Genomic DNA, 24,907 nt, shown 5'->3' with positions numbered 1-24,907 from the left:
TCATTATTATCAGGAGGATGAAAATTAAACAGAGCAAGGGGCTAGAAATGCAGGAAAATGCAGCGTAGCTTTCTTCCTGTTTTAGGATGTGAAGTCCCCCCCCCCCCGCTCTCTCCCACTAGAAGAGAAAGCTGTTTCTGCGGGCGCTTATAATACCGGCCTTGTGGTAAAGGCAGGGCTGACTTCCTAGTCAATGCATGGAGGATTGCAGCCTGCATCCTTCTTCTCCGCTGCCTTGGCCCCCGAACGAGGCTTGGAAAGTAAGACCCGTTGACCCAAACGGGGTTTACTCCCGAGTAAGCACGCCCGGGACGCCCCTGCGAGTTTCATAACTGCTAAGCCGGCGGGGGGAACCCAGGGGTACGTTTTGAAGCTCACCCAGGGAGAGCCGCCTTCGTCGTCGTTTCGGCTGATGCAATGCCAAGCGTTTCCCCGGGCTTCTGGCTGCGCGCCCAACGCTCCCCCTGCAAGGACGGGTTGGCAACACTGTAGCGTTCCCTGCTCTGGTGCAAAAACCCTGTCGACGCCTCTGCAAGGCAGCAGGAGGCTCCTTCGTCCTCCTTCGGCTACTTTCAACTTGCAAGAAGTCTTCTTCCCTGCCTCCCTCTGAAATGCCTCCCCTGGACCGTGGAGCCCTTCCTTCCCCCGCAACTCAACAATACTTACAACGGCACCGACTCTTTATTGCCCCCGTGACAGGACATGACAGGTCGCTTTTGCCGACTTCCTCTGTTAGGTCAGCGGAAGAAAGAGATGTTTTTTTGTTAAAAACAAAAACAAAACCTGGGGCGGTGTGACTTAGCCCACACTTCCGGTTCCCATCAAACGCCTCCATGTGCGGGGCAAGAGTGAATTCTGGATGGGCTCGATCGGGCAATTGACGGCTCAGGGAGAAGGAGGCAATTAAAAAAAATTGCATTCACTTTATGGGCGAAAGCGCACGGTCGCTGGAGCCTCCTTTCTTCCCTGTTCCAGCCAGGATCGAACGCACGAACGTTCTTCCCTGTTCCCTGTTCCAGCCAGGATTCAGCCAGGATCGAACGCACGAACGTTCGAAGAACGTTCGTGCGTTCGATCCTGGCTGAATCCTGGCTGGAACAGGGAACAGGGAAGAACGTTCGTGCGTTCGATCCTGGCTGAACGTTCTTCGAACGTTCGTGCGTTCGATCCTGGCTGGAACAGGGAAGAACGTCCCTGCGTTCGATCCTGGCTGAACGTTCTTCGAACGTCCGTGCGTTCGATCCTGGCTGAATCCTGGCTGGAACAGGGAAGAAAGGAGGCTCAAGCGACCGGGCGCTTTCGCCCTATGTCTTCGGTTCGCTTAGCGCCCTGGCTCCCAACCAGGCGTCCACGGACCCCCAGGGGTCCGCGAGAACTTAATTAAGGTCCGCAAAACAAAGTTCTAAACCCATCATAAATTAATATTTTCAATTAAAAGTCCTCTGTGATGAAAATATATAGATTCAAATGTTATTCTAAGTTTAATGTTTAACTAGCAGTTATGATTAAAGTTTATTTTCAAATTCTGGGAATTTTTATTTTGAACCTTGGGGTCCCTGGACCGAACGAAAAAGTCCTAGTGGTCCCTGGTCAAAAAAAGGTTGGGAACCACTTAGCGTGAGGAACGACAGCCGTTTTGGACCCGCGGCCGGAGTTCTTTTGTAGGGTTGCCAACCTCCAGGTTTATTACCTACAAGCTGTACTTTTGGCTGCGGGAAGGCAGCCGCAGTGCGATTCTTGCTTGAGTTTTGTCATTGCATTTCATTGGGACTCCCTGCAGTTTACACTTGAGTAACTGATTTTGAAATTGAGTCGTGGGAATTAACACTTTGTATTACGTTGTGGAATTTTTTTTTTGATACATATAGTGATGCATAAGTAAGGGATACTCATAATTGGTGAATAGAATCTGATGTTTAAGAGCAGAGCCTTCGTGCTGGGTTTTTTTTTTTTTTTGGTATAACTGGTTAATACAGCATAGATTTGTTGTTTGTATTAAAACCTCCAGGTGGAGCCTGGAGCCCTCCCAGGATTACAGTGGTTCTCCAGGCTACAGAGATCAGTTCCCCAGGAGAAAATGGCTGCTTTGGAGGGTGGAGACTCTGGCATTATACGCTGCTGAAATCCCTTCCCTCTCCAAGCCCCCTTCCCCGGCTCCTCAGCAATTTCTCAACCCGGAGTTGGCAATTCTGCTTATATGTGTGTGTGGAAAGTGCCCTCAAGTCGCAGCCGACTTATGGCAGCCCCTTTTGGGGGTTTTCACGGAAAAAGACTAGCAGAGGTGGTTTGCCAGTTCCTTCCTCTGCACAGCAACCCTGGACTTCCTTGGTAGGCTCCCATCCAAATACTAACCAGGGCCAACCCTGCTTAGCTTGCTACATCTGTAGCCTAGGCCAGGGGTCTCAAAACTGCGGCTCCTGAGCCGCATGCGGCTCTTTGGCCCGTTGAGTGCGGCTCTCCGAACTTGGATCGAAGCCCCTTCTCTTGTGCCCGCTCGCGCCGGCAGCTGGGCTGCGGAGCCGGCACGCCTGAGAGAGAGAGAGAGAGAGCGGGCGAGCAAACGGCCGCGCTGTCTCTCCCCCCCCACACCATGGAGAATGGCCAGGTCCCCCTTTCCCTTGCCCTCAATGGTTGGGAGGCTAAAGCCCCCCCTCCCCTCTAGCCACGCGACTGCTGGGTGGGCGGCTCGGCAGTTCCTGCCCCCCCGCCTATCAGCTGTTGGGCGGGGTGGGCTTCCTTTGGTAGACCTGGCCTCCGGCTGAGTCCCATTGGGAGGCCATGTCTACCCACTGGCTTTCTTGGCGGTATACCTGGACTCCGAGGAGGGGAAAAAGTCCCCCTTCAGAGGCCAGGTCTACCAATTGGCTTCTATGGGCCTCCGGAGGCCAGGTCTACTGCCAAGAAAGCCAATGGGTAGACCTGGCCTCCCAATGGGACTCAGCCGGAGGCCAGGTCTACCAATAGGCTTTTATGGCAGTAGACCAGGCCTCCAGACGAGGACTCCAGACGGGGAGGGGGAAATGGCAGGGACTTACAATTTAATTTTTATCAATAAATAAGATCACTATTAAGTATGATATCAAGTTTTATTCAGTGTACCTATAGTTTAATTAAGACTTAAAACTTTAAAGTTTATTAAGTTAATAAACAGTGTACCTACCTATATAGTTTAAGAAATTTGGCTCTCAAAAGAAATCTCAATCGTTGTACTGTTGATATTTGGCTCTTTTGACTAATGAGTTTGCCGACCCCTGGCCTAGGCCATCCAGGTCAGGGCCAACATCATGCATAACCATCATTAACTCTATCTTTTAGCCATTCTGGTTAAAAGCTGAGATGTAAGGTGAAATAATAATCTAGTCTGCCATGCTAATTCTTGCCTGTGTGCGTGAGAGACAGCAGCCGTAACATTGCAGCCAACTTATGGCAAACCCATATAGTTTTCAAGGCAAGAGACTAACAGAGATGGTTTGCCATTGCCTGCCTCTGCATAGCAACCCTGGAGTTTCTTGATGGTCTCAGAGCCGACCCTGCTTAGCTTCTGAGATCTGACGAGATCAGGCTAACCTGGGCCATCCAGGTCAGGACAATTGTGCTTATAACCCCAACAATAAAATGTAAAGCAACTGCAGAAGTCTTTTGCACGGGTGGGGGGCTACTGTCTCACCTCTGACATTTGCGCATTCAGTTGCAAGTCCCTGTGAAATTAAAGCCGCACTACTCACTCCCCCCGTCGGGTCCATAGCGTTCAACTGAGATGCCTTTTGTGCCTCCCAAAGACCGTGGGAGAGGTTGGCATTCTTGCCCTGCTGTCTCCACAGTGTGGGTGCGCTTGTTGAATTTCTACCTACCGTCCCGTTAAAGCTTTGGGAGCCCAACGGCCTCATCCCTCAGCCATACACAATTTGCATTTTTCGAGTGTCGTGATTGAGTAACCACATTCAGACATACACACAAGCTACACGAAGAAACTGCTGATAAACAGAACTCACAGAGGCTGCGGCCCAGTGGTCCCCCCTTCTAGCACCAAGGAACAGAGAGAATATGGTGATGTAAAGCAGTACAACAAAAGGGACGTCTATCTGACTTGTACGCCATTTCAACCGAAATGCCAGGTCAAGAGTCAGCAGGCAACCACTTTATCACGGCTACGTTTCTACCTGTTGATCTTCCTCTTTGTCACAAGGCACTGAGAAGCATAGGAGCTTGCCCGAAGGGGCCTGTTGTGCGATTTCCTCTCCCAGCCTCTCATTCTTTGCACTGTTTTGAGTCAAGGGCATGATTACTTCAAAGCCTGGCAACCAAAGCGACCTTTCAATCTTGCCTGCTTTAAAAAAAATATTTACATTGGTTCTTGTAGGTTATCCGGGCTGTGTGACCGTGGTCTTGGTATTTTCTTTCCTGACATTTCGCCAGCAGCTGTGGCAGGCATCTTCAGAGGAGTAACACTGAAGGACAGTGTCTCAAAGATGTACATCCAGGCAGCAGCTTAACCATCACTTCAAGGACACTCAGCTGAATTTGTGTGGTAAAGCCATTTGTGTCCAAGTCAACACTGGCCAACAGAGAGATTACAGCTCTTGGGGGCTTATTCAAACTTGTGAAAAAGCCCATGGTGCTAACAGTCAACAGAAAATTGCTGTGTGAATGGCTTCATTTAAAGCCCACCCTTCCTCCAGAGGTTATTCAGTTTTGTTCTCACGACAGTAGGCTAAAAAGAGGTTGAACCAAAGACATTAATGCCTGTTCCTCTCAAAAACCTACGGCCATTCTGGACAAACATTACAGTTTTAAACTTGTATTATATTTTTGTATTTACATGATGTTAGCCGCCTTGGGCCCGGCTTACCAGGGGAGGGCGGGGTACAAATAAAATTTATTATAATAAATATTTAAGTGAATAAATTAGGAACACTCCAGTATTTCCTGATTTTAATTATAGCATCATAAAACCCTATGGCATGGACTAAAATGATAGAGTGTGGCTTGCACATGGTTAAGGACTTAAAGATTCCTTATTTATTCATTCCTGTTCTGCACCCCTGCAGGCCAACCACAGGTGGTTCTGCCTGGACAGAAGCAGAGCTGAGCAAGACACCAGCCTCCTTTTCAAACAACCATCTCCTACAGGTTTGAGTCTGTAGGACATAAGCTCGGTCCTCTTTGGCTGAATGTGTGTGGGGCGGGGGGAGAGAGAAGGCAGGGCTGGTGAACATCCTCTCACTCCCTCTTAACCACCTTACCTGTACACAGATGTGCCCACCCAAGGCTTTGGCAGCCATTGATGAAGAGATGAACAGAAGTCACGGGGTACAACAGTTCAACGAAGACACACAGCAACAGAACCCACCTCACCATTAACATCAATAAATTAATTCAGCGTGAGAATTTTCTGGTTTTTTTTTTTTTTTTGCTAAATTAAAACCATTCAAGGGGAGATTATGGATGTCATGCAGCATATGGAAACAGGAATGGAGAAGAGTGCAAATCCAGACTGTATTTTTAATAAAATGCCACAAACTTGCCCTTGAGCAAAGTAAAAGCCTGGTTCTCCCACTAATGGTGTGCATAGCCTCGGACTGGTTTATTTCTAGCCTGATTGCTATCCTCAGATCCAAAACTGTTCCATAATTCCCCACAGGAAGATGTCAGCTGGGAGTAGGGGTGCCACGGCGATTGTGCCAAAACTCTGAAATAACCTCCTCAGTGCTGAGGCCATTCTGGAGAGACAGCCCAGCAAAACCATTTTGCACAGCCTTTAGTACCAAAAATGAAATAAAGACCAGTGGCACATACAGCTGTTAGTGACAGATTTTTTTAAAGCTGTTGAATCTGATTATTTTATACTTCATATAACTTTTAAATATTATTTTATGCAAGTCACTTTTAAGTTTAGCCAAAGCAGAATACAAAGCTGAGCTGGGGACTACAGGCAGGGGTGAGTTTAAACTTTGCCTTTTTTAAAACGCTGGAAAGCCTAACTAAACTGAGGATTTAATTGAGGTTTGCTGGGAGAGGGTGTTTCTATGCTAATGCTAGAAGCCTCCAAGCAAAAATGGGGGAATTAGAGTGCATGGTTTTAAGAGAAAACATAGATATAGTTAGCATTACAGAAACCTGGTGGAGGGGAGAGAACCAGTGGGATACAGTCATCCCTGGTTACAAACTGTATAGAAATGACAGGGAAGGGCGTATTGGAGGGGGTGTTGCTATGTATATCAAGGAAGGCACAGTGTCTAATAAGCTAGTGATCATAAAAAGGGCAGACTCGTCCACAGAATCCTTATGGGTGACGATTCCGGGCCCCAAAGGAGATTTAGTACTGGGGACGTTCTATCGGCCCCCTGACCAAATGGCTCAGGGTGATCTTGAGATGGAGAATGAAATTAGGGAAGCATGTAAAGGTAATGAAGTAGTAATAATGGGAGACTTCAACTTCCCACATATTGATTTTATAAATGTATGCTCCAGTCAAGCCAAAGAGATAAAATTTTTAGACATCCTAAATGACTGTGTCCTCGAACAGTTGGTCATAGACCCAGCCAGAGGGGAGGCGATCCTGGATTTAATACTCTGTGGTGCTGCCAGTGATTTAGTGCGGGATGTGGATGTAGTTGAGCCAGTTGGCAATAGTGATCACAATGGCATCAAATTTAATTTATATGCAAGTGAGAAAGTGACTGGGAAATCTCACACAATTACCTTTGACTTTAAAAGAGGGAACTTCTCTAAAATGAGAAAACTGGTAAAGAGGAAGTTGAAAGGAACAGTTAGGAGGGTTAAAACTCTGGAAAAGGCTTGGGGGTTACTCAAGTCCACATTACTAGAGGCTCAGCTAGCTTGTATACCGCAGGTCAGGAAAGGTCACCACCATGGCTAACGGGTAAGGTGAAGGAAGCAATTAGGAAAAAAGTCTTCCTTCAGAGACGCCCAAATGAGGCGAACAGAAGCAAACACAAACTTGCACAAAGGAAATGCAAGCAGATAATTAGAGATGCAAAAAAAGATTGAGGGGCATATTGCTAAACACATCAAAACAAACAATAAGAAATTCTTTAAGTATATTAGGAGTAGGAAACCAGCTAGGGAAGCAGTTGGACCATTGGATGACAATGGGAGTAAAGGAACTCTAAGGGAGGATAAAGTGATTGCTGAAAAACTAAACGAATTCTTCTCATGTCTTCACTGTTGAAGATACAGGGCAGATTCCTTCTCCTGAACAGAGATTTTGGAGAGGGGAAAATGAGGAACTGAGGCAAATAGTGGTAACAAGGCAGGAAGTCCTAGAATGTCTAGACAAACTGCAAACTAACAAGTCACAGGGACCAGACGGTATTCATCCTAGAGTTCTTCAAGAACTCAAATGGGAAATTGCTGAACTTCTAACAAAGATATGTAATATGTCCCTTCGATCAGCCTCTGAAACAGAGGACTGGAGAATGGCCAATGTAACACCCATTTATAAAAAAGGTTCCAGGGGGGACCCAGGAAATTACAGGCCAGTTAGCTTAACTTCTGTTCCAGGTAAATTAGTGGAAAGCATTATTAAAGATAGAATTGTCAAGCATATAGAAGGGCAAAGTCTGCTGGGCAAAACCCAACATGGCTTCTGTAAGGATAGGTCCTGTCTCACTAACCTATTAGTTTTTTGAAAGCGTCAATAAGCAGGTGCACAGGAATGAGCCTGTGGATATTGTGTATTTGGATTTCAAAAAGCTTTTGACAGTCCCCCACCAAAAACTGCTAAGCAAACTTCATAGTCACGGGATAAGAGGACAAGTCCTCTTATGGATTGAGAGCTGGCTGAAAAATAGGAAGCAGAGAGTAGGAATCAATGGTTAGTTCTCACAATGGCGGGATGTGAGCAGTGGGGTGCCTCAGGGATCTGTGTTGGGACCGGTGCTTTTCAACCTGTTCATCAATGACCTGGAGTTGGGGTTAAACAGTAAAGTAGCCAAGTTCACAGATGACACCAAATTATTTAGGGTGGTTAAAACAAAATCGGACTGTGAAGAGCTCCAGAAGGATTTCTGCATACTGGAAGAATGGGCATTAAAATGGCAAATGAGATTCAATGTAAGTGTAAAGTGATGCATTTTGGGACAAAAAATCCCAACTTCACATATACACTGATGGGATCTGTGCTGGCAGCAACAGACCAAGAAAGGGATCTTGGGGTGGTAGTGGATAGCTCAATGAAGATGTCAACCCAGTGTGCGGCTGCTGTAAAAAAGGCAAATTCCATGCTGGCCATAATTAGATGAGGAATAGAGAATAAAACTGCTGATATCATACTGCCCTTGTACAAATCTATGGTGAGACCACACTTGGAATACTGTGTCCAGTTCTGGTCACCACACCTAAAAAAGGATATTACAGAGCTTGAGAAGGTGCAGAAAAGAGCAACCAAAACAATTAGGGGACTAGAGCAACTGTCCTATGGGGAGCGGTTAAGACACTTAGGGCTGTTTAGCTTGGAAAGAAGGTGGCTGAGGGGAGACATGATAGAGGTCTATAAAATTATGCATGGTTTGGAGAGAGTGGACAGGGAGAGGTTTTTCTCCCTCTCCCATAATACTAGAACACGGGGTCATCTGCTAAAGCTGGAGGGTGAGAGATTCAAAACAGATAAAAGGAAGTATTTTTTCACACAACGCATAGTTAAATTGTGGAACTCCCTGCCCCAGGATGGGGTGATGACTGCCAGCTTGGAGGGCTTTAAGAGGGGAGTGGACATATTCATGGAGGAGAGGGGTATTCATGGCTGTTAGTTAGAATGGATACTAGTCATGCTGCATACCTATTCTCTCTCGTATCAGAGGAGCATGCCTATTATTTTGGGTGCAGTGGAACACAGGCAGGATGGTGCTGCTGCACTCGTCTTGTTAGTGGTTTCCTAGAGGCACCTGGTTGGCCACTGTGTGAACAGACTGCTGGACTTGATGGGCCTTGGTCTGATCCAGCAGGGCCTTTCTTATGTTCTTAAATGTTTCAGGCTCTGGGTGTTGCACTTAGAATAGTTTCCAAGGGACCCCTTCTCACTTTACCCGCCCATCATCCACAGGGGTGGTGGCCTTGAAAACCTAAAACGATTAAAGTGCTACCAGAGTTGAGGCCCTTGGTTTAAAAAAATGCTATATATATGTGAAAGAATCCATGAACATAATTTCACCAGTACAATCAAGACATGGCTTTATGAACGTATATGGTTGTCTCTCGTTTGCAGTACTACCTCAAGCAAATGGTTCAATCGAACTCCACCAACAGCAGTTTTATCATTATTTTTGAGAACCGGTATAAAACTATAAGCGAATTAAGCTTTTAAAAATTTCCTTTTCCTCATTTTAACTTGATTTTGAAGCATATGGGTGATTTAAAAGTGAAAGAAAGATAAACAGGAATACAGTACTTACATGTGGAGCCAAAATTCCAGCCACAGAAAATATCTTCCAATTCCTCAAGATCTAGCTAATGGGTGAGTACTCTACCACATGCTGGTGGAACTTCCTCCAGCCAAATAAGCCCTTTTTTAACTTAAGTGACTCTCCCTTTAGAGAAAGGACATCTTCCACTGGAGGAAGAGCCACTGAGGTTGGAAGAGGCTCCAATCACTGCTAATTGGAGTGGTAGGATACAGGCAGTTCTCATTTAGCTGTGATCTTGCAACATAAATATCCCATTTTAGTGAAATGCCAAGAACCATGTTAGTAGAGTACATGCTAACCAGATGGATAATTAACAGTTTGCAGATTTTTCAACCTGGTTATTACAAGTACAGAAAAATCTTGTGATTCCCTAGTGAGTTATAGGATGTAAGGAAGTTACACCATCAACTCAGTACTGTCTGTTCTGGGTACCAGTAACACAGAACTGGATCTACAATACTTTAGACATGTATACTAGCTCCAGTTTCCCTATTGCCCTGCCCTAGTTGTTAATTCCCACAGAAAGCTTTGAGAGGAGGCTATGTTGCTTTAGGTAAGAAGATGGCTCATAAGGATTTAAACATACCACCCTTTGTTGTGATTTTATTTTTTTTGCAGATTGTGTAAACTTCCACTATACTTTTGTACAATGGTTACTATTTCAGGGACAAGAATTCCACATTAGGACAGTAGCATTTGATCCATAATATTTCTTATTTTAAAAAATCTACCAGATAAACCGAGTAGAAATAAGAGTGCAGAAGCCAAATAATTAAATGGCTGAAATAAAAAAAGATCATTGTATGAATCCGTTCAGTTTTCCTCGACCCCTCACTAGGCAATCGCCGCCAGGTAATCCTTAACCTCTGTTGGAGTGAGTCTTCTAAATCCTGCCTCGTTACAGATGCCAACCTCTATGTTGTCTTCTGTCATTTGCCCTTCAAAACTTTCCTAGGAGAGAAAAAGACTTTTCTTCAACAAAACAAAATATGATTTCCACAGAATAATTCAAAAAAATTGATTTAGAAAGTTCCTAACCTTTAATGTCAAGATAGCTGTATGAATGGCATCTTCCAGCTCCAAATCTTCATTATACCTGCCAAAGGAATACAATTCAGTTTTCCAATAACCATATTCCTTCAAAAACCGCTGTAACTACAGTAGTCAAAATCCAAGCAACCGCAACCAGTTCCACACACCCAAGAATTGTGTTTCACAAACTGCTCCCTAGGCTGCATGACAATCCCTTTGAAACAGAGAGATGCCTAAAAACCACTGAGTGTACACAATATTTCTTTGGGTGCCAGTCAATACTTTTAAGGGCAAGAATGCAATTACACTGGAAGATGTACCAGTTTATTAAAGAACACAACTTCTACAAACCTGATTGTTGTATGTGTTCCTGATTCCAAAAGGGAGTTCTGTAACAGACTTAAGTGTGGAAGAGCTTTGTTCTAAGACTACAGACCAATCAGCTGTATAAATGCCACATAACGCCATCAAATTGGACACGAATGTTTACTTAGATCAGGGGTGGGGAACCTTTTTCCTGTCAAGGGCCATTTGCACATTTATGACATCATTCAGGGGCCATACCAGGTGTAGATCTCCCGTGGGGGGGAAGAGGCTAGGGTTGCCAGGTCTCCAGCCACCACCTGGAGGTTGGCAACCCCAGGGGCGGCCACACAGAGAAGGCCTGCAGGGTGCCCCCACTTCCCCCTCCCAGGCGGAAGGGCAGCCAGCAGTGCGCCCGAGCAAACGAGGTGCCAGGGGGGCACAGCCCACAATCAATCAGCAAGGGAGGAAGGAAAACAAAGAGGAAAACGGAGGAAGGGAGAGAAAGGGAGAAAGAAATGGAGAGAGAAAGAAAGAAAAGGATGAAGGGAGACAAAGAAAAGGACTGAGGGAGACAAAAGAAAGAGACAGAAAAAGAGGGAGAGAAAGGAGAAAGAGTGACAGAAAAAGAGGAAGAAAAGAGAAAAGCCTTTTCCCCCCCCACACACACACACCCGCTGGCCCCGCGCGACCGGACCCCAGCCTCCCCTGCCCTTCACACACACACGGCGGCGCACAGAGCCCCGCGCGACCGGGCCCCAGTCTCCATGCCCTTTCCTCCCCAGAGTCCACAAAAGGCCCCCCCCCCGAAGCCCAATTGGCTCCTGCATGCATGCTCTGCCGCCGGGAGCCGCCAGCCTCTTTCCCCCTCCCTCAAGCTGCTCAACAGCCGACAGTCGGCGAGAGGAGGTCCAAAGGGCACCGCAGCACCACTGTAAGCCGTGGCGCCAGGAACACCCTCTGGGAGGGCCGCCCTGCGCCCCGCCTCTGCAGCAGGGCCCTGGAGCTCCCGAGGGCCACAAAAAATGTCCTTGGGGGCCGCATATGGCCCCCGGGCCTGAGGTTCCCCACCCCTGACTTAGATGAAATTCACATAGGCCCTGTCCTCTGGCATTTTGAGAGCTTGTCAAACATGCATTTCAGGAGCTGCGGTTCAGGTCCGCATGAATGGAAGCTGTACCCACATGGAAAATCCACTTTTTGCCCTATCCATATGACATGGTAATCATGCAAGTCACACTCAGGAAATGAGCAACTGACAGGCTCCAACTACATGTGAACAGAACACCAGTGTAACAGCTTGTGGGGTTATCCACCTTGTGGGGTCCTGAAATAGCATCAGAGATGGAAAGATGTGTTCTTCCTCATCTCTTTGTATTTCCCCTGTGAAAAGTTTTCATGATCTTGTGCAGCCTGATTTTTCAACAATGCTAGCTTCTTAACTGCTTAGCACAAGCTCACCAGCCTGTACATGAACTGTTAAATTTTTGTTTTGAACATACACTTTAAAGAAAAACCCTATGTAACTTGAATGCTCAGTGGACAGCAGTTGGTTCAATAAAGATTTGCTTTTATTTTTCTTATTCTATAAGATCGCAACAGCTAAGATTCTGTGCTACACCAAACACACCCACCTATCCCTTGACTTGGACTCTGCAGTAAGTCTCCACTAACCAAAGGCATATCTGTCAGCAGAACAGAATCTCCTCTCCTCACGTTACATAACATTTTTGCTCATTTTGCTTGTTTTCTAGGTTCTTTGCTAGTCATTTTTAAACACAACCCAGAACTTGGAAGGTTCAAGTGAGACATGGAAAATTATTAATGATGACACCTTCATTGCATATAAGACAATTTTCACGTATTGCAAATCAGAGCCTATATAAAATATCGAAGAACATTACTGGTAACAGTACCTCTTTTCAAGAAAAGTCTTCCCGTTCACATAATTCTTTCCCATTGCAGTTGCTTTCCATGCAAAGTAAGCCCCCTGCAGAAGTGAAAAATACATGAAACTGAATATGAGAAAACTACTTCAAAACCATCTTCTAGATACAGTGAAATGTAGGAATGTATCTTCTTGGAAATACATTCATTCTTAACTCCAGGCTGGGGTGGGGGGAGGAGGAAGATGACAACTATGGCCCATCTACACAATGAAGTATCCTTGAACACACACGAACCTGCCTTATACGGAGATTCCTCGGTCTATCAGGATCAGTATAGTCTACTTTGACTGCAGCAGTTCTCTTGGGTCTCAGGCAGAGAGGTCTTTCACATTGCCTACTACGTGATCCTTTTACACAAAGATGCTAGGATTGAGCCTGGGACCTTCTGCATGTCAAACAGATGTTCTATCACTGAGCCAAGGCCCAAAGTTGACGGACATTTTGAAATCAAACAGGAAATGTTTTAATGCACGTGTATCACTGCCAATTTATTTAAACCCCAGAGGGGTAGCTGTTTTAGCCTGCTACACCAAAAAGGGCAGTCTTTGGGCATTCAAAAGACTGAATGGATTTACTGTGGCAAAAGTCTGCATAGAGTAAAACACACTTCATTAGATGGAAGAAATGCATATTCAGACATCAGGGAGGCATGGACAGAGGGAAAGGAAACTGTAAACAGAAGGGATCCATTGCTATTTAATGCAAGAGGTCGAATCTTACTGAGTTCTCTGTAATGCTTAAATGTCTGCAAGAGTATCAGGGTAACCATTCACAACAGCTAAGTAATTGGCAATAATAAAGCCTTCCTAGTTTTGCTAAGCTAATCTAACACCTGTAGTGGCGAAGAAATCCTTCGGCTCAAATCCTTAATAAACACAATCAAAACTCACTGAAACACTGTAACTAGATGGAGGACACAACTACCCATGCTGATCCAAAGCAAAACCCAACCTGTAATATCCTCTATTAAGACCAACAAGCAAGCTTTCAGCTTCTCTGGAACACTTCATTAAGCTAGATGTTAAGGTGAGAAGGGGAAAGAGAAAAATGTGTACCGCCTCCCTTTCTTATGCATATAGTCTGATGAAGAGTTCCAGAGAATCTGGAAGCTTGCACACTGTTCTGTGTCACTCTGATCTTAAAGGCATTCCATTGATTTTGTTGTCCAAAAATATTATAGTTCAGCAATTTCTTTGTAGCCTCTCACCTTTTGAAAATTTATTGTTACAGAGAAAGAGCGCGCAAGCAGAGGCTAGATGGCCATCTGTCAGCAATGCTGATTGTATGACCTTAGGCAGATAATGAGTGGGAGGGCAGGAAGGTTTGTACCAATTTTTTGGCTCTTGCGGCCCTTTCTTGCATGTCAAGGGTAGTGCCAATCGCCACTTTGGGGTCAGGAAGCAATTTTCCTCCAGGCCAGATCGGCCAGGGATCCTGGAGGGGTTCTTCTGCCATCTTCTGGGCGTAGAGTAGGGGTCACTGGGGGTGCGGGAGAGGTAGTTGTGAATTTCCTGCATTGTGCAGGGGGTTGGACTAGATGACCCGAGTGGTTCCTTCCAACTCTATGATGCTATGAGGTATGGTGCATTAGGGACTCTGGAAGGATATTTAACACTGAGCATACATGAGTGCATGCATATACATGAGGCCTATTTAAGAATTCAGACATCTGACCTATCAAGATATCCTGTTTTTAATACGTACAGAGGGATCAGACTGGAATAAATACGGCCGTCCTTCGTTCCATCCACATATTAGCAAAGATACTCCAAACGGTCGTACGCCCCTGTCAGGCAAAATATTTTACAAGAGTTAGTAGTGACATCAGGAGTTATTCTGAGAAGCCCTTAAGATTAGCATTAAAATGTTGCTGACTCATCTACTGATGATATACTTCAGGTATAACGTTCCTTCTCTTTGTAACCTGCAATAGTGACACTATGGGCAACGCAGATCTCTTTCCAGATCTTTTCCCAATGCTGTCAGTTGCACACTGGCTCAACTCCCTAGCCTCTGACATCAGCCTGACACAGCAATTAAGCAGGTGAGGTTGCTGCATAGTATACTTCGTGTAATGCTGGAAAGAGATTTGTTTTAATTTCAGCAAATAAAATGGCACAGTATCAGAGCCAGGAAAAAAGCTGGCAAAAGTTTTGCCATTCAGAGGATTTGCAAAAAAATTGGGAAGAATGACATTAAACCCCTCTTCGTCACTAACACCACCACAAAGGCAGTCACTATGGGCAGCAAAGACAGCTCATCTCCTGAGGTATGACACACACAAAACCCCACCTGCTTTTCATGATCCTTTATGCAAAGATCTCCCTACACTGTAAGCCACCAGCTTGAGGCCCGTGTCCTAAAAACAGCACAGCCAACCCAAGTTTGTCATCCACCCCATGCAGAAGATACAACCACTATGCTGTACAATTCATTACACGAATTAGGCTTTTAAAATGAGCGCAGGAAGAAGGAAGAATGAGAGCATTTAGGCTCCTGGCCACAGCCCAGAGTTAAGCGGACACTGTCTAGGGCTGGACCTGCAGACAATTGGCAAGGCAACAACTGTTCCAGGAGACAGAAAAAAATGGAAAACATCAGCAAGGAGCAGCACTAGATGGTGTTTGGTGCTTAATTTCTGGCACACTTGTCCAAATGGTTGGCTGCCGCTGCTCTAAAACAGAAAGAGTGCAGGAAGAACAGATCAAGCAAAGGGATGTTTTGAAACAAGTTGGAATGGGGGTGGGGGAATGGCATACCCAGATTGCGTGTATTCTTGCATCACGGAAGCAATCCTCTGAACGAGCTGAGCTGTTGGAATAGGCTCATTATACACCAGGTAGTATTGCTGGGCCAGTTTGCGTGCTCTGTGGACGAGGACCCTTGACAGGCAAACAAAACAGTGTGTGAAAAAGAGTCAAGAGCATCCATTACACTCAAGAACCAAACAATGAACAAATTGAAGGATTCCACATAAAACATGAAAACTGACATCGCCCCCCAATGACTTGCTGGACTGCCGAAAAGAGAAATCAACCTCAACCCGACACACTAACAAGTGTGATCAGTCCATCATTCTCTCTCTCCTATTAGTGAAAAGTCCCCAGTAAGAGCAGCATTTTACATTCCCTTTTCAGTGCCAACACAGAAGGTGCTTGCCTTGCCTCTTCCAGGAAGGAGGCCACCCCAAAGGGACGCAGCCACAACTAAGAATCGGCAGCTATGCAATTTAAACAAGGAAAGGGTCAGACCTATCTCCAGTGAATGAACAGTTTATAGCAACAGATCTTCTCCAGCCCTTCCCTTCACCAGTCCCAGGACAAGCAGAATATGTTTGGCTCTGAGGCTTACTCTGATTGCATTCTGTGTGTGGGGTGGTGGATACCCAATTCCCCTTCTTTACTACAGATCTCAAACAAAAGATAACAGTAACAATTCATCTCAGATTTATTTTTAAATACCTGTAATCAGGGCCCATGCCACTATATACCAAGCCGATATGTTTGGTGATGGACTCTACTTTGTGTACACTTCGTTCGTCATACAGAATGGACTTTTGCTTTTTCTCTGTCGCCAGCACTACGCCATTTGCAGCTGCAAGAAGAAAGCAAGTGTCTCAGGTACATCTGCCAAAAGGCCTTCTTCCTCTTCCCTTTGCACTTGTCTCTCAAGCATACACAACTCACAGTCTCGGAGCATCATCCCCAGCAGATGGTAATGATAGTCCATTTACTTTGCTGTTATTCTGTATTGATCTTAATCCCATCTGCCACTTGACATTTAGTTGGGGTCTACTCTAGAATAGGAGTAATTATTATGTTTTACTACCACTAAGAGTGCTTTCCCTGAGAAGGAATAAAGTTCCCCCCCCTCCCAAGTTTATGGACTTCTAACTTCTTAGACCCACTGTGATTTGAAGCCCTAAACAAAGTTATTTTTTTTTCCATTTCAGAGTTCCATACATGGAAGGGTCTACCTTCTGTGCATACACAAACCTCTGTTTTAAAGGAATACAACTAAGAGTTAAAAGGGGGACCTTGTAAGGAAAATTTCAGTAACCTTAACATCTCATAATGTATGATGGAAAAAATAACGAGGGTACGCTTTAACATCTTCATTTATTTTCACAGAAAAATAGTCAATCTCTGCTACATTGAGAAGTGTCCTATTGCCACCCTGAACCTCACATGCATCATTTAGCATTTGTTTTTACACAAGCACCCTTTTTGCTTAGACATACTCAGACTCAGGACCAAGTGAGAAACAAACCCATGTATTAGGACTGGGCTGTTGCAAAATGCCCACGAAGTGGAAGGGAATTTAAATCACAGCATGGATGAGGGGAAGGAGGAAGCAGATCTCTTCCTGCCTTTCCATGCTTTTCTCCCTGAAACTATTTTAGCTATTTTTTCTCCTTGCGGTGCTCCATGACTACACAAATAACCCTGAAGTCACTTTAAAGGTGGCGGAATTTTTGACGGAAGTTGTCAAGTCTAGGATCAAAGCTTAAATCATATCTATATGGGAAATGTATGGAATGAGAATTCTTGTGTACCGTCTATGCTATATTTCTGAGAATATGCCAATAAAGGTCATTTGATTTGATTTGACTACACAAATAACCCTTGCCTGGGGGGAAAAAACCCAACGTTTACAGTGCATTCTTAAGGAGAGTTAACTCCAGTCTAAACCCATTGAAATGAAAGGGCTTAGAATGGAGTAACTCTCCTTAAGAATGCTCAGTTAGAAATGGGTCTGGAAGGGAAACACATGAGTGATAGGAGGGTTTGGCACCCCATCCCCCATGCCCATTCAATGGTGCACTTTAAAATCTCCCTACTTTGTAAGAGATTCAGCATGGCCCAGATTGGGTCACATCATGTCTACTTTTGGGCTCGAGAAACAGCACTTCCAGATCACCTTTTGGCAACAAATCATGCTGGCCTTATATAACCACTCTCCTCTGGAAACGAAGAACTGCCTTCATCAACAAAACATGAAAGTTCCACAAAAGGAGATAATTCTTTTCCTTTATAGGCTCCAAGTTGCTAACATAGGTGTGCGTGGGCCTTTGTGTATGGGCGTTTTTTGTGGACTTCTTTACCAAGTGTCACACAGCCAACAGGATATTGGTCACGGACGCATGCCTTCTACCTTTAATTCCGACCGATGGGGCTCCTGCTGCAACAGCCGCCAAAGCATATTCAATCTGAACAAGCTTTCCAGAAGGGCTGAAAGAAAAGGCACGGTTCATTCATTCATGAAACAGCTTGGCACGTAAACACTCTCAAACTGAAACGGGCCACAGCAAGCAAATTGCTTGGCTGCTTTTCAAGGAGAGGATTTGAGGTACACCTTAGTCAATACAGCAACACATACACAGCAAGGAGAATGGAGTCAAAACTGACTCTTAAGAAAATGATTATCTATGGCTACAGCTTTGTGCCCACTTTCTTGGGAGTAAATATCAGTGAGATTTATTTTGGAACAAATCTGTTTAGGATTGTGCTGCACATTTCATGCGGCCATGAGCTCAGCTAATCCGAAAGTAAAAACATCAAATAGTTTTACTTTCACTTTTTGCGTTCACATCCCAGATTTCTGGAGGAACGTTTTAGACAACTAAGGCCACAATCCTATCAGGGTCTACCAAGCAGGAAAGCCCACTGAACTCAGCAGAATGTGTTACTGAGTAAAACTCTGTAATCTGTATGCCTGCACTTTTATACACATTAAAGAGTAAACCCAAATTAACATAATGAGACTTGCTGCCAAAGAAGCACCCATAGGCTCTTGCTAAAATATTAAATTTTAATTACATCACAACACTGGTGAAAAATCTATGGAGGCTTAGATAGCTGTATCTGATAATGGGAACATTGACTCTTGAAAGCTTATACCCTGAAAATCTTGTAAGGCACTACTGGACTCTAACCTAGCTCTCTGCATAGCAGTTAGTAACTCTATAAAACTGGAAAACAGGAGACTTCCAAGAGAAATGCATTCAAAACACACGCTCCTTAGTAAGACACATTATCACAAACGGCTATTGTTACAACACAACTAATATTATCAAAACTTATTATAGCACTGTGCAGTTAGTAGAAACAACCAAAAGCTGTAATGGGGAGGAGTGATTGGAAGCGGCCTGCGACACGCAAATGTCACCATTCTGTTTCTGAGCCAGTAAGTGAAGATCTAAACACTTTCAGTTTCCACTTTGTCTATATATAATGACTTGATTACTTTTTTATTCATGTAAATCACTGGTTCCCAACCAGGGGTCCGTGGACCCCCAGGGGTCCGCGAGAACTAAATTAAGGTCCGCGAAACAAAGTTATAAACCCATCATAAATTAATATTTTCAATTAAAAGTTCTCTATTTTATATATATATATATATATATATATATATATATATATATATATATATATATATATATATTCAAATATTATTCTAAGTTTAATGTTTAACAAACAGTTATGATTAAAGTTTATTTTCAAATTCTCGGAATTTTTATTTTGAACCTTGGGGTCCCTGCACCGAACAAAAAAGTCCTAGTGGTCCCTGGTCAAAAAAAGGTTGGGAACCACTGATGTAAATGATAAGTCAACCTAATGAATTGTGAATAAATTTGAAATTGGCCCACAGATCTGAAGCCTCCTATGCCTAGATGACAGCGGTGAGCAGGGCCGGGGGTCGACCCAGCCTCCTCGGGGAGCTGGTGCAGGATGAGCCCAGCCTGGCTCCCGCCCGGGGCCCCCTCGAACCCCCCTCGGGGCTCCCCAGCTGAGGGCCGAGGCGGGGCCGGCGGAGGTGACTCCACAAAATCCACCGCTCGCCTCTGCCCAGGAGGCCGGCTGAGCTCCGGGGCCGTCCCTCGGGGCCCTGGCCGCGGCTCCCAGCCCGCCTCGGGCCCGGCTGCCCCGGAGAACTCCCCTCGAGGCCCCCGGAGCGAAGCGAGCGCCTTCCTTTTACCTGAAGGTGGTGAGAGAGAAGCTGTAGCCGCGCTCCGCCATCTTGGTCCGCCCGTCCCGAAACCCCGCCCCCTCGGCCGCCTTCTGCGCCTGCGCAGAGTGGGGCGCCGCGCGACGTCCCGTCCCTAGAGAGGAGATCACAGTTGAAGCGCCCGAAAGCGGGGATTCTGGGTAACGGTCGACGGCTCGCGCGCATGCGTGCGTCAGCCGCCTTGGCGATCCCTCCAGTATTACACGTGTTTGGACAGGTGTAGGCGCCAGGAAAAGGCAGCGGGAAAAGAGGGAGACCCAACAAGAGAGGGGCTGACTCCACAAAGGAAGCCGCAGCCTTCAGTTTGCAAGATCTGAGCAAGGCTGTCAAGGATAGGGCATTTTGGAGGACTTTCATTCATAGCAGTTCTCTTACAAAGGAATTTTAAAGGAAGACTGGAAAGAGAAACTGCTGAATTACAGTTGATATTCAAACTAAAGTCAATGCATTTACCTGGGCTGAATAAAGACCTTGCATTCATGGCCCATTACCAATGCTGATTTCTCCGCACCCATCTCTCCCCTGGACATCACAGACTCTTCTGCATATCACACCTAATCCCATCACGCCTGCTATTCACATTTACATACTGTTCCTCTACTTAAAGACCGATGGATTCACATTCTAGCTGTATCTGAAGAAGTGAGCTGTGGCTCACGAAAGCTCATACCCTACCAGAAAATATTTTTGTTAGTCTTTAAGGTGCTACTGGACTCTTGCCCTTTTTCATTCATAGGGTCGCCATGAGTCGGAAGCCACTTGACGGCACTTCACACACACACACACACGCAGTAAAATATGGAAATTGTTCCAGAAGTTATAACATTCCCGGGGCGGGGGCAGCTGCGTCCGTCTCTAGCAGCAAAACCAAGCAGGAGTCTTGTGGTGCCTGAAAGACGAACACGATTTTATTCAGCAGACCCTTTTGTGGCATAGGACTCACTTCGTCAGATGCAATAGGCGATGGGGTCCTAAATATGCATCTATGTTGTACGTTTTTTAAAAAAATCCTGCCCCTTTCCTCCAAGGCCCTCAGAGTGGTGTAACTAATTTCCAGGTCCGCTATTTTATTCTAACAATACCAGCCCTGTGTAGACCGAGAGACAGCGGGTCATCCAACGACCTCTGTATAGTATAGGCATGTGTATGTCTCTTTAAGAGAAGTGTAGCACCCTGACTGTTGGAAAGGGCATGCATAATTAAAAGGAAGCCCCGAAGCAGTCAGGGGGGTGACCGCGGGGAAACGTCCCTGCATAAAAGGCCACATTCTTTGAAGTCTTTGTTGCAACAATCACTCGGCTACTTGTTAACATATGCGATGATTTTGTATGAAAGCGGAACGAAAAGCCAAGTTCCATTTTACACCGGAAGTGCCCAACAGGCCGCCGTCCTTTGCGACCTCTACGCCCGGAAGTCACCGACCGCCCCCACCACACACACACACACCCCGTTTCGCTATACGGATGATGGGGTCCACAGGCTGCGAAGGAAACGGCGGGTCAATCAGCGAGGCTGCTGGGAATTGTAGTCCAGCGACTCCACGTCGCTGTGGAACGGAGGAGCGTCGGGAATCCACGAGAACTCCGTTTCCCAGCATTCGACGCGGCAGGAACGGCGGCTTGTGCGCCCGCGCTGGTTTCCGGGAACGGCCCGGAAAGGGGAGGGGGGAGGCAAGATGGCGGTGGTGCTGGCGGTCCCTTCGCCTCTGCTCAAGATCCGTGGCTGCCTTCGGGGTTGGTTGGGGTGGCTCGGTAGCCAGAGTCCTCCGTGGGGTAGGTGTGCCCCGCCGCTCTTCTCCTTCACAGCCCCTCTGTTGGATGCAAAAGCCAGACCCTGTTCAATGGCACAGACCCACCAAGAACAGGGAGACTCAGGCTATTTATTTTTTTTAGAAGCAAGGAGTATATTTATTTATGCCAGCATAAGAGAGAATGTGGGTCTCCCGACCTAAAACCACACCTCTGAATTATTATGCAAAATGGAGAGATATTTATACACTTCTAGAGTCCCTTGTTAGGTCAGATTTCATAATGCAGTATAACCTCGTGATATGCCCGCCCCCTGAGTTCAATTGACGATTAGCTCACCGTCCTGTTTTTAGGCGTACTAATCTGTATCAGTCTCTGGCGCAACCTTTAACACCTGTGCAAAGGTTTTAAACTTTTGTTAGGATATACTACTCTCTGCTGCAGGGGTGGGGAACGTCAGGCCCGGGGGGGCGTTTAAGGCCCGCGAAATCATTTGGTCTGGCAGATCTCTAGCTCAGAAGGATGCTGCCCTGTCTGAATCTCTTGGGTCCAGCTGGGGACAGCAGAGCTCAAAAGCAAGTCGCTCTACGTGGCAGACACTTCGAGCCATCTCCGGTCGTGCCTTTTGGCTAAATGTTTGACCAAATATAGCAGGCTAATTAAGTTGATAATTTTGTATGGCCCATGAATGATGTCATAAATATCCAAATGGCCCTTGGCCCTGCTCTACTGGCTTATATAAGTAACTACAGCTTACAAATATTGATTGCTCCCATATAAAGTAAAATAATACTTTTGTGAATGAGTAACATATTAGGATTGTACAAATCCTCGGTGCAGTTGCCTCTCGACCATGGAAGATCTGGGATCCGGGTCAGAGGTCTGCTCCAGAGCAAGCGGTGTTGTGAATGTGGGGGCAGAAAGGGCAGCGTCGGAGGCCTCCTCTGCTCGGCGGGTCTCCTGGTGAAGAGTTGAAGGCTGACTTTTGGGCAGAGAATCAGTTCCTGCTGCTCAGCAGGGATCTTGAGAGGCAGTGGTGTGTAGTGGCTAGAGCGCTGGACCGGAATGTGCGAGACCCGTGTTCAGATCCTCTCTTTGTCACGGAAGCGTAGCCAGTGCCCTTGGGCCACGCACAAATTTCAACCTACCTTCTTCGTAGAGGTTTTGGAGGCAGAGCAGGAGAGAATTATATTTCTAGCTGCTTTGGATCCCCATTGAGGTGAGAAGCACAGTGTAAACATTTATCCAGGAGGATTTAATTCTGAATTAACATGTATAAGGGCTACATGTGCATAGAGAGTGGCCTTGGCTCAGTGGTAGAGCATCTGCTTTGTATGCAGGTAGGTTAGGGTTGCCAAGTCCCTCTTTGCCACCGGCAGGAGGTTTTTGTGGTGGAGCCTGAGGAGGGTGGGGTTTGGGGAGGGGAGGGACTTCAGTGCCATAGAATCCAATTGCCAAAGCAGCCATTTTCTCCTGGTGAACTGATCTCTATCAGCTGGAGATTAGTTGTAATAACAGGAGATCTCCAGCTAGTAGCTGGAGGTTGGCAACCCTAAGGTAGGTCCTATGTTCAATCCCTGGCATGTCCAGTTAAAAGGGTCAGGCAGTAAGCCGTGTAAGAGACCTCTGAAATCGTGCAGCACTGCTGCACATGAGAGTACTAACCTCGATAGACCAAAGGTCTAAGGCAGCTCTGTGTGTAAAACATAAAAGAACAACATTGGACTAGAGTGGAAGAGCAAAGCAAGGCAATTTTTAATGCAGCTCTCTGTTGTCTTTAAGCTCCTGCGTTGGCTGTACAGGGTCCAGCTTCTTTGCTTGAGCCCATGGGAGAGAAAGCTGAAAGCGATGAGACGCCAAGCTTTTTAGACAACGTATTTTGGATGGCAGTTCCAAAGTCGAGGCGGACCATCGAGGTGAATCGCTGCAGGCGAAGGAATCCTAGAAACCTTATAAAAATTAAGGTAAACCATTAAGGTTTGGTTTTGTTATCTTGCTGGTTCTAAATTTCTTTGTCAGTAATAGTTCAGAAAACACAAGAATGTAATGAGAACTGAGAGGATTGTTGGCTCACCGCAATAAATGCCCATAAAGATTTCTTTAGGAGTCATCATTGGTGCCAACAAGCACTATCACCACTGGCTCCTCCCCAACACTACCTGATAGCCAACCTAGACAGCGCATAATAACTGCAACCTTCGTCCCAGGCAGGGATGCCACTATGCTGTTAAAATGCCCATCACAGACCCATCGCTCTATATTCATAAGTACTGACAGGGCCACCTTAAGCAGAGTTACATTCTCTAAGGATGTTGTGTGTACGTTCTTGGTGGTGGAAAGTGTCTTCAAGTCATAGCTGACCCCATAGGATTTTCAAGGCAAGAGACATTCAGAGGTTGTTTGCCATTGCCTGCCTCTGAGTAGCAACCCTAGTCTTCCTTGGTGGCCTCCCATCGAAGTACTAACCAATGTCAACTTGGCTTAGCTTCTGAGATCTGATGAGATTGGGCTGGCTTGGGCCATCCAGGTCAGGGCTACATTCTTACTTACCTGTAAAATAAAATGGGAAGGAAGTACTACGAGCCCCTGTTCCGTTCTCCTTCAAATTTCTTAGCATTTGTAAAACTTTTCTAGTTTTCTTCCTATCATGCATTTTAACCCTGTGCTTGTTCTTGCCTTTAGAGAAACATCGATGTTTGTCCCCAGTGTGGTAATGTAAAGCTGAAGCACGTCCTTTGTGGCTATTGTTACCAGAAGGTGAAACTGGAGACAACTGCCATAAGGTCCCAAATAAGGACCCAGGAAGGAGGACCTTTTAGGGCTCCTACCACTGAGACGGTTGTTCTGTATGAAGGAGAGAAGCCTAAAGAGCAAGACGAAGGGAAGCGGATCATAGAACGAAACAGGAAGCGCCCGTCTTGGTTCACTCTGGACTGATGATTTAGCACTGTGGATTCTCAGGTTACAAACTACTTGTAAAATAATTGAAAGGAATGGATCCTTAAAATGTAATGATTCTGAAACACACAAAGGGGTGTCTTTAAAGTTTTTGCTTACATCTGGCATTTCAGTACAATAGTTCTTTCATTTTTGTTTTCCCCATTACAATCTTATTTTTAACATTCATGGTATAATAGTTGGAGAAATTTAAGTAGAATAATCTGGTTTGCCAAGATAGCTACTGTGATGACATGTCACAGTTCTAAACTGGGTAATGCAAGTCATTGTCTTGCCAGATTAGATTCTTTCTACATACATTTTGGTGTCATACTCCACTATACATTGTAAATGTCCCATTGGGGGAATTTTTTTTTTGAAGTGCATATGTAAAAGGCCTTTGAAAGTACAATAAAACATTTCAGCTTTATAATGAGAATTGTGAGTTGCTTTGAGTTTGATGTTCTATTCAGTTAGGAATTATGATGATTACTGAAGTCAAGCC

The 24,907-nt window shown here is 45.6% G+C and overlaps 2 protein-coding genes across 2 annotated transcripts; one reads left to right on the top strand and one right to left on the bottom strand.

The window, feature by feature from the left end:
- Positions 1–10,238: 10,238 nt before the first annotated feature.
- PSMA2 (proteasome 20S subunit alpha 2) lies at positions 10,239–19,752 on the bottom strand. Its single transcript, XM_056857547.1, has 8 exons — positions 19,688–19,752; positions 17,864–17,940; positions 16,171–16,303; positions 15,469–15,591; positions 14,414–14,495; positions 12,677–12,750; positions 10,464–10,521; positions 10,239–10,376 (listed from the first exon to the last, which is right to left on the bottom strand). The coding sequence occupies exons 1-8, from the start codon at positions 19,726–19,728 to the stop codon at positions 10,260–10,262; spliced, it is 705 nt and encodes a 234-aa protein (XP_056713525.1). The 5' UTR covers positions 19,729–19,752; the 3' UTR covers positions 10,239–10,259.
- Positions 19,753–21,392: 1,640 nt separating this feature from the next.
- Positions 21,393–24,435, top strand: MRPL32 (mitochondrial ribosomal protein L32). Its single transcript, XM_056857798.1, has 3 exons — positions 21,393–21,489; positions 23,248–23,429; positions 24,148–24,435. Exons 1-3 carry the CDS (start codon positions 21,393–21,395, stop codon positions 24,400–24,402), a joined length of 534 nt encoding a protein of 177 aa, XP_056713776.1. The 3' UTR covers positions 24,403–24,435.
- The last annotated feature ends 472 nt before the right edge of the window (positions 24,436–24,907 follow it).

This window comes from Euleptes europaea, chromosome 11 (genome assembly GCF_029931775.1).
Source record: "Euleptes europaea isolate rEulEur1 chromosome 11, rEulEur1.hap1, whole genome shotgun sequence".
NCBI lineage: Eukaryota > Metazoa > Chordata > Lepidosauria > Squamata > Sphaerodactylidae > Euleptes > Euleptes europaea.
The sequence above is the reverse complement of the archived record's forward strand: the minus strand, read 5'-3'. Positions and strand labels throughout refer to the sequence as shown.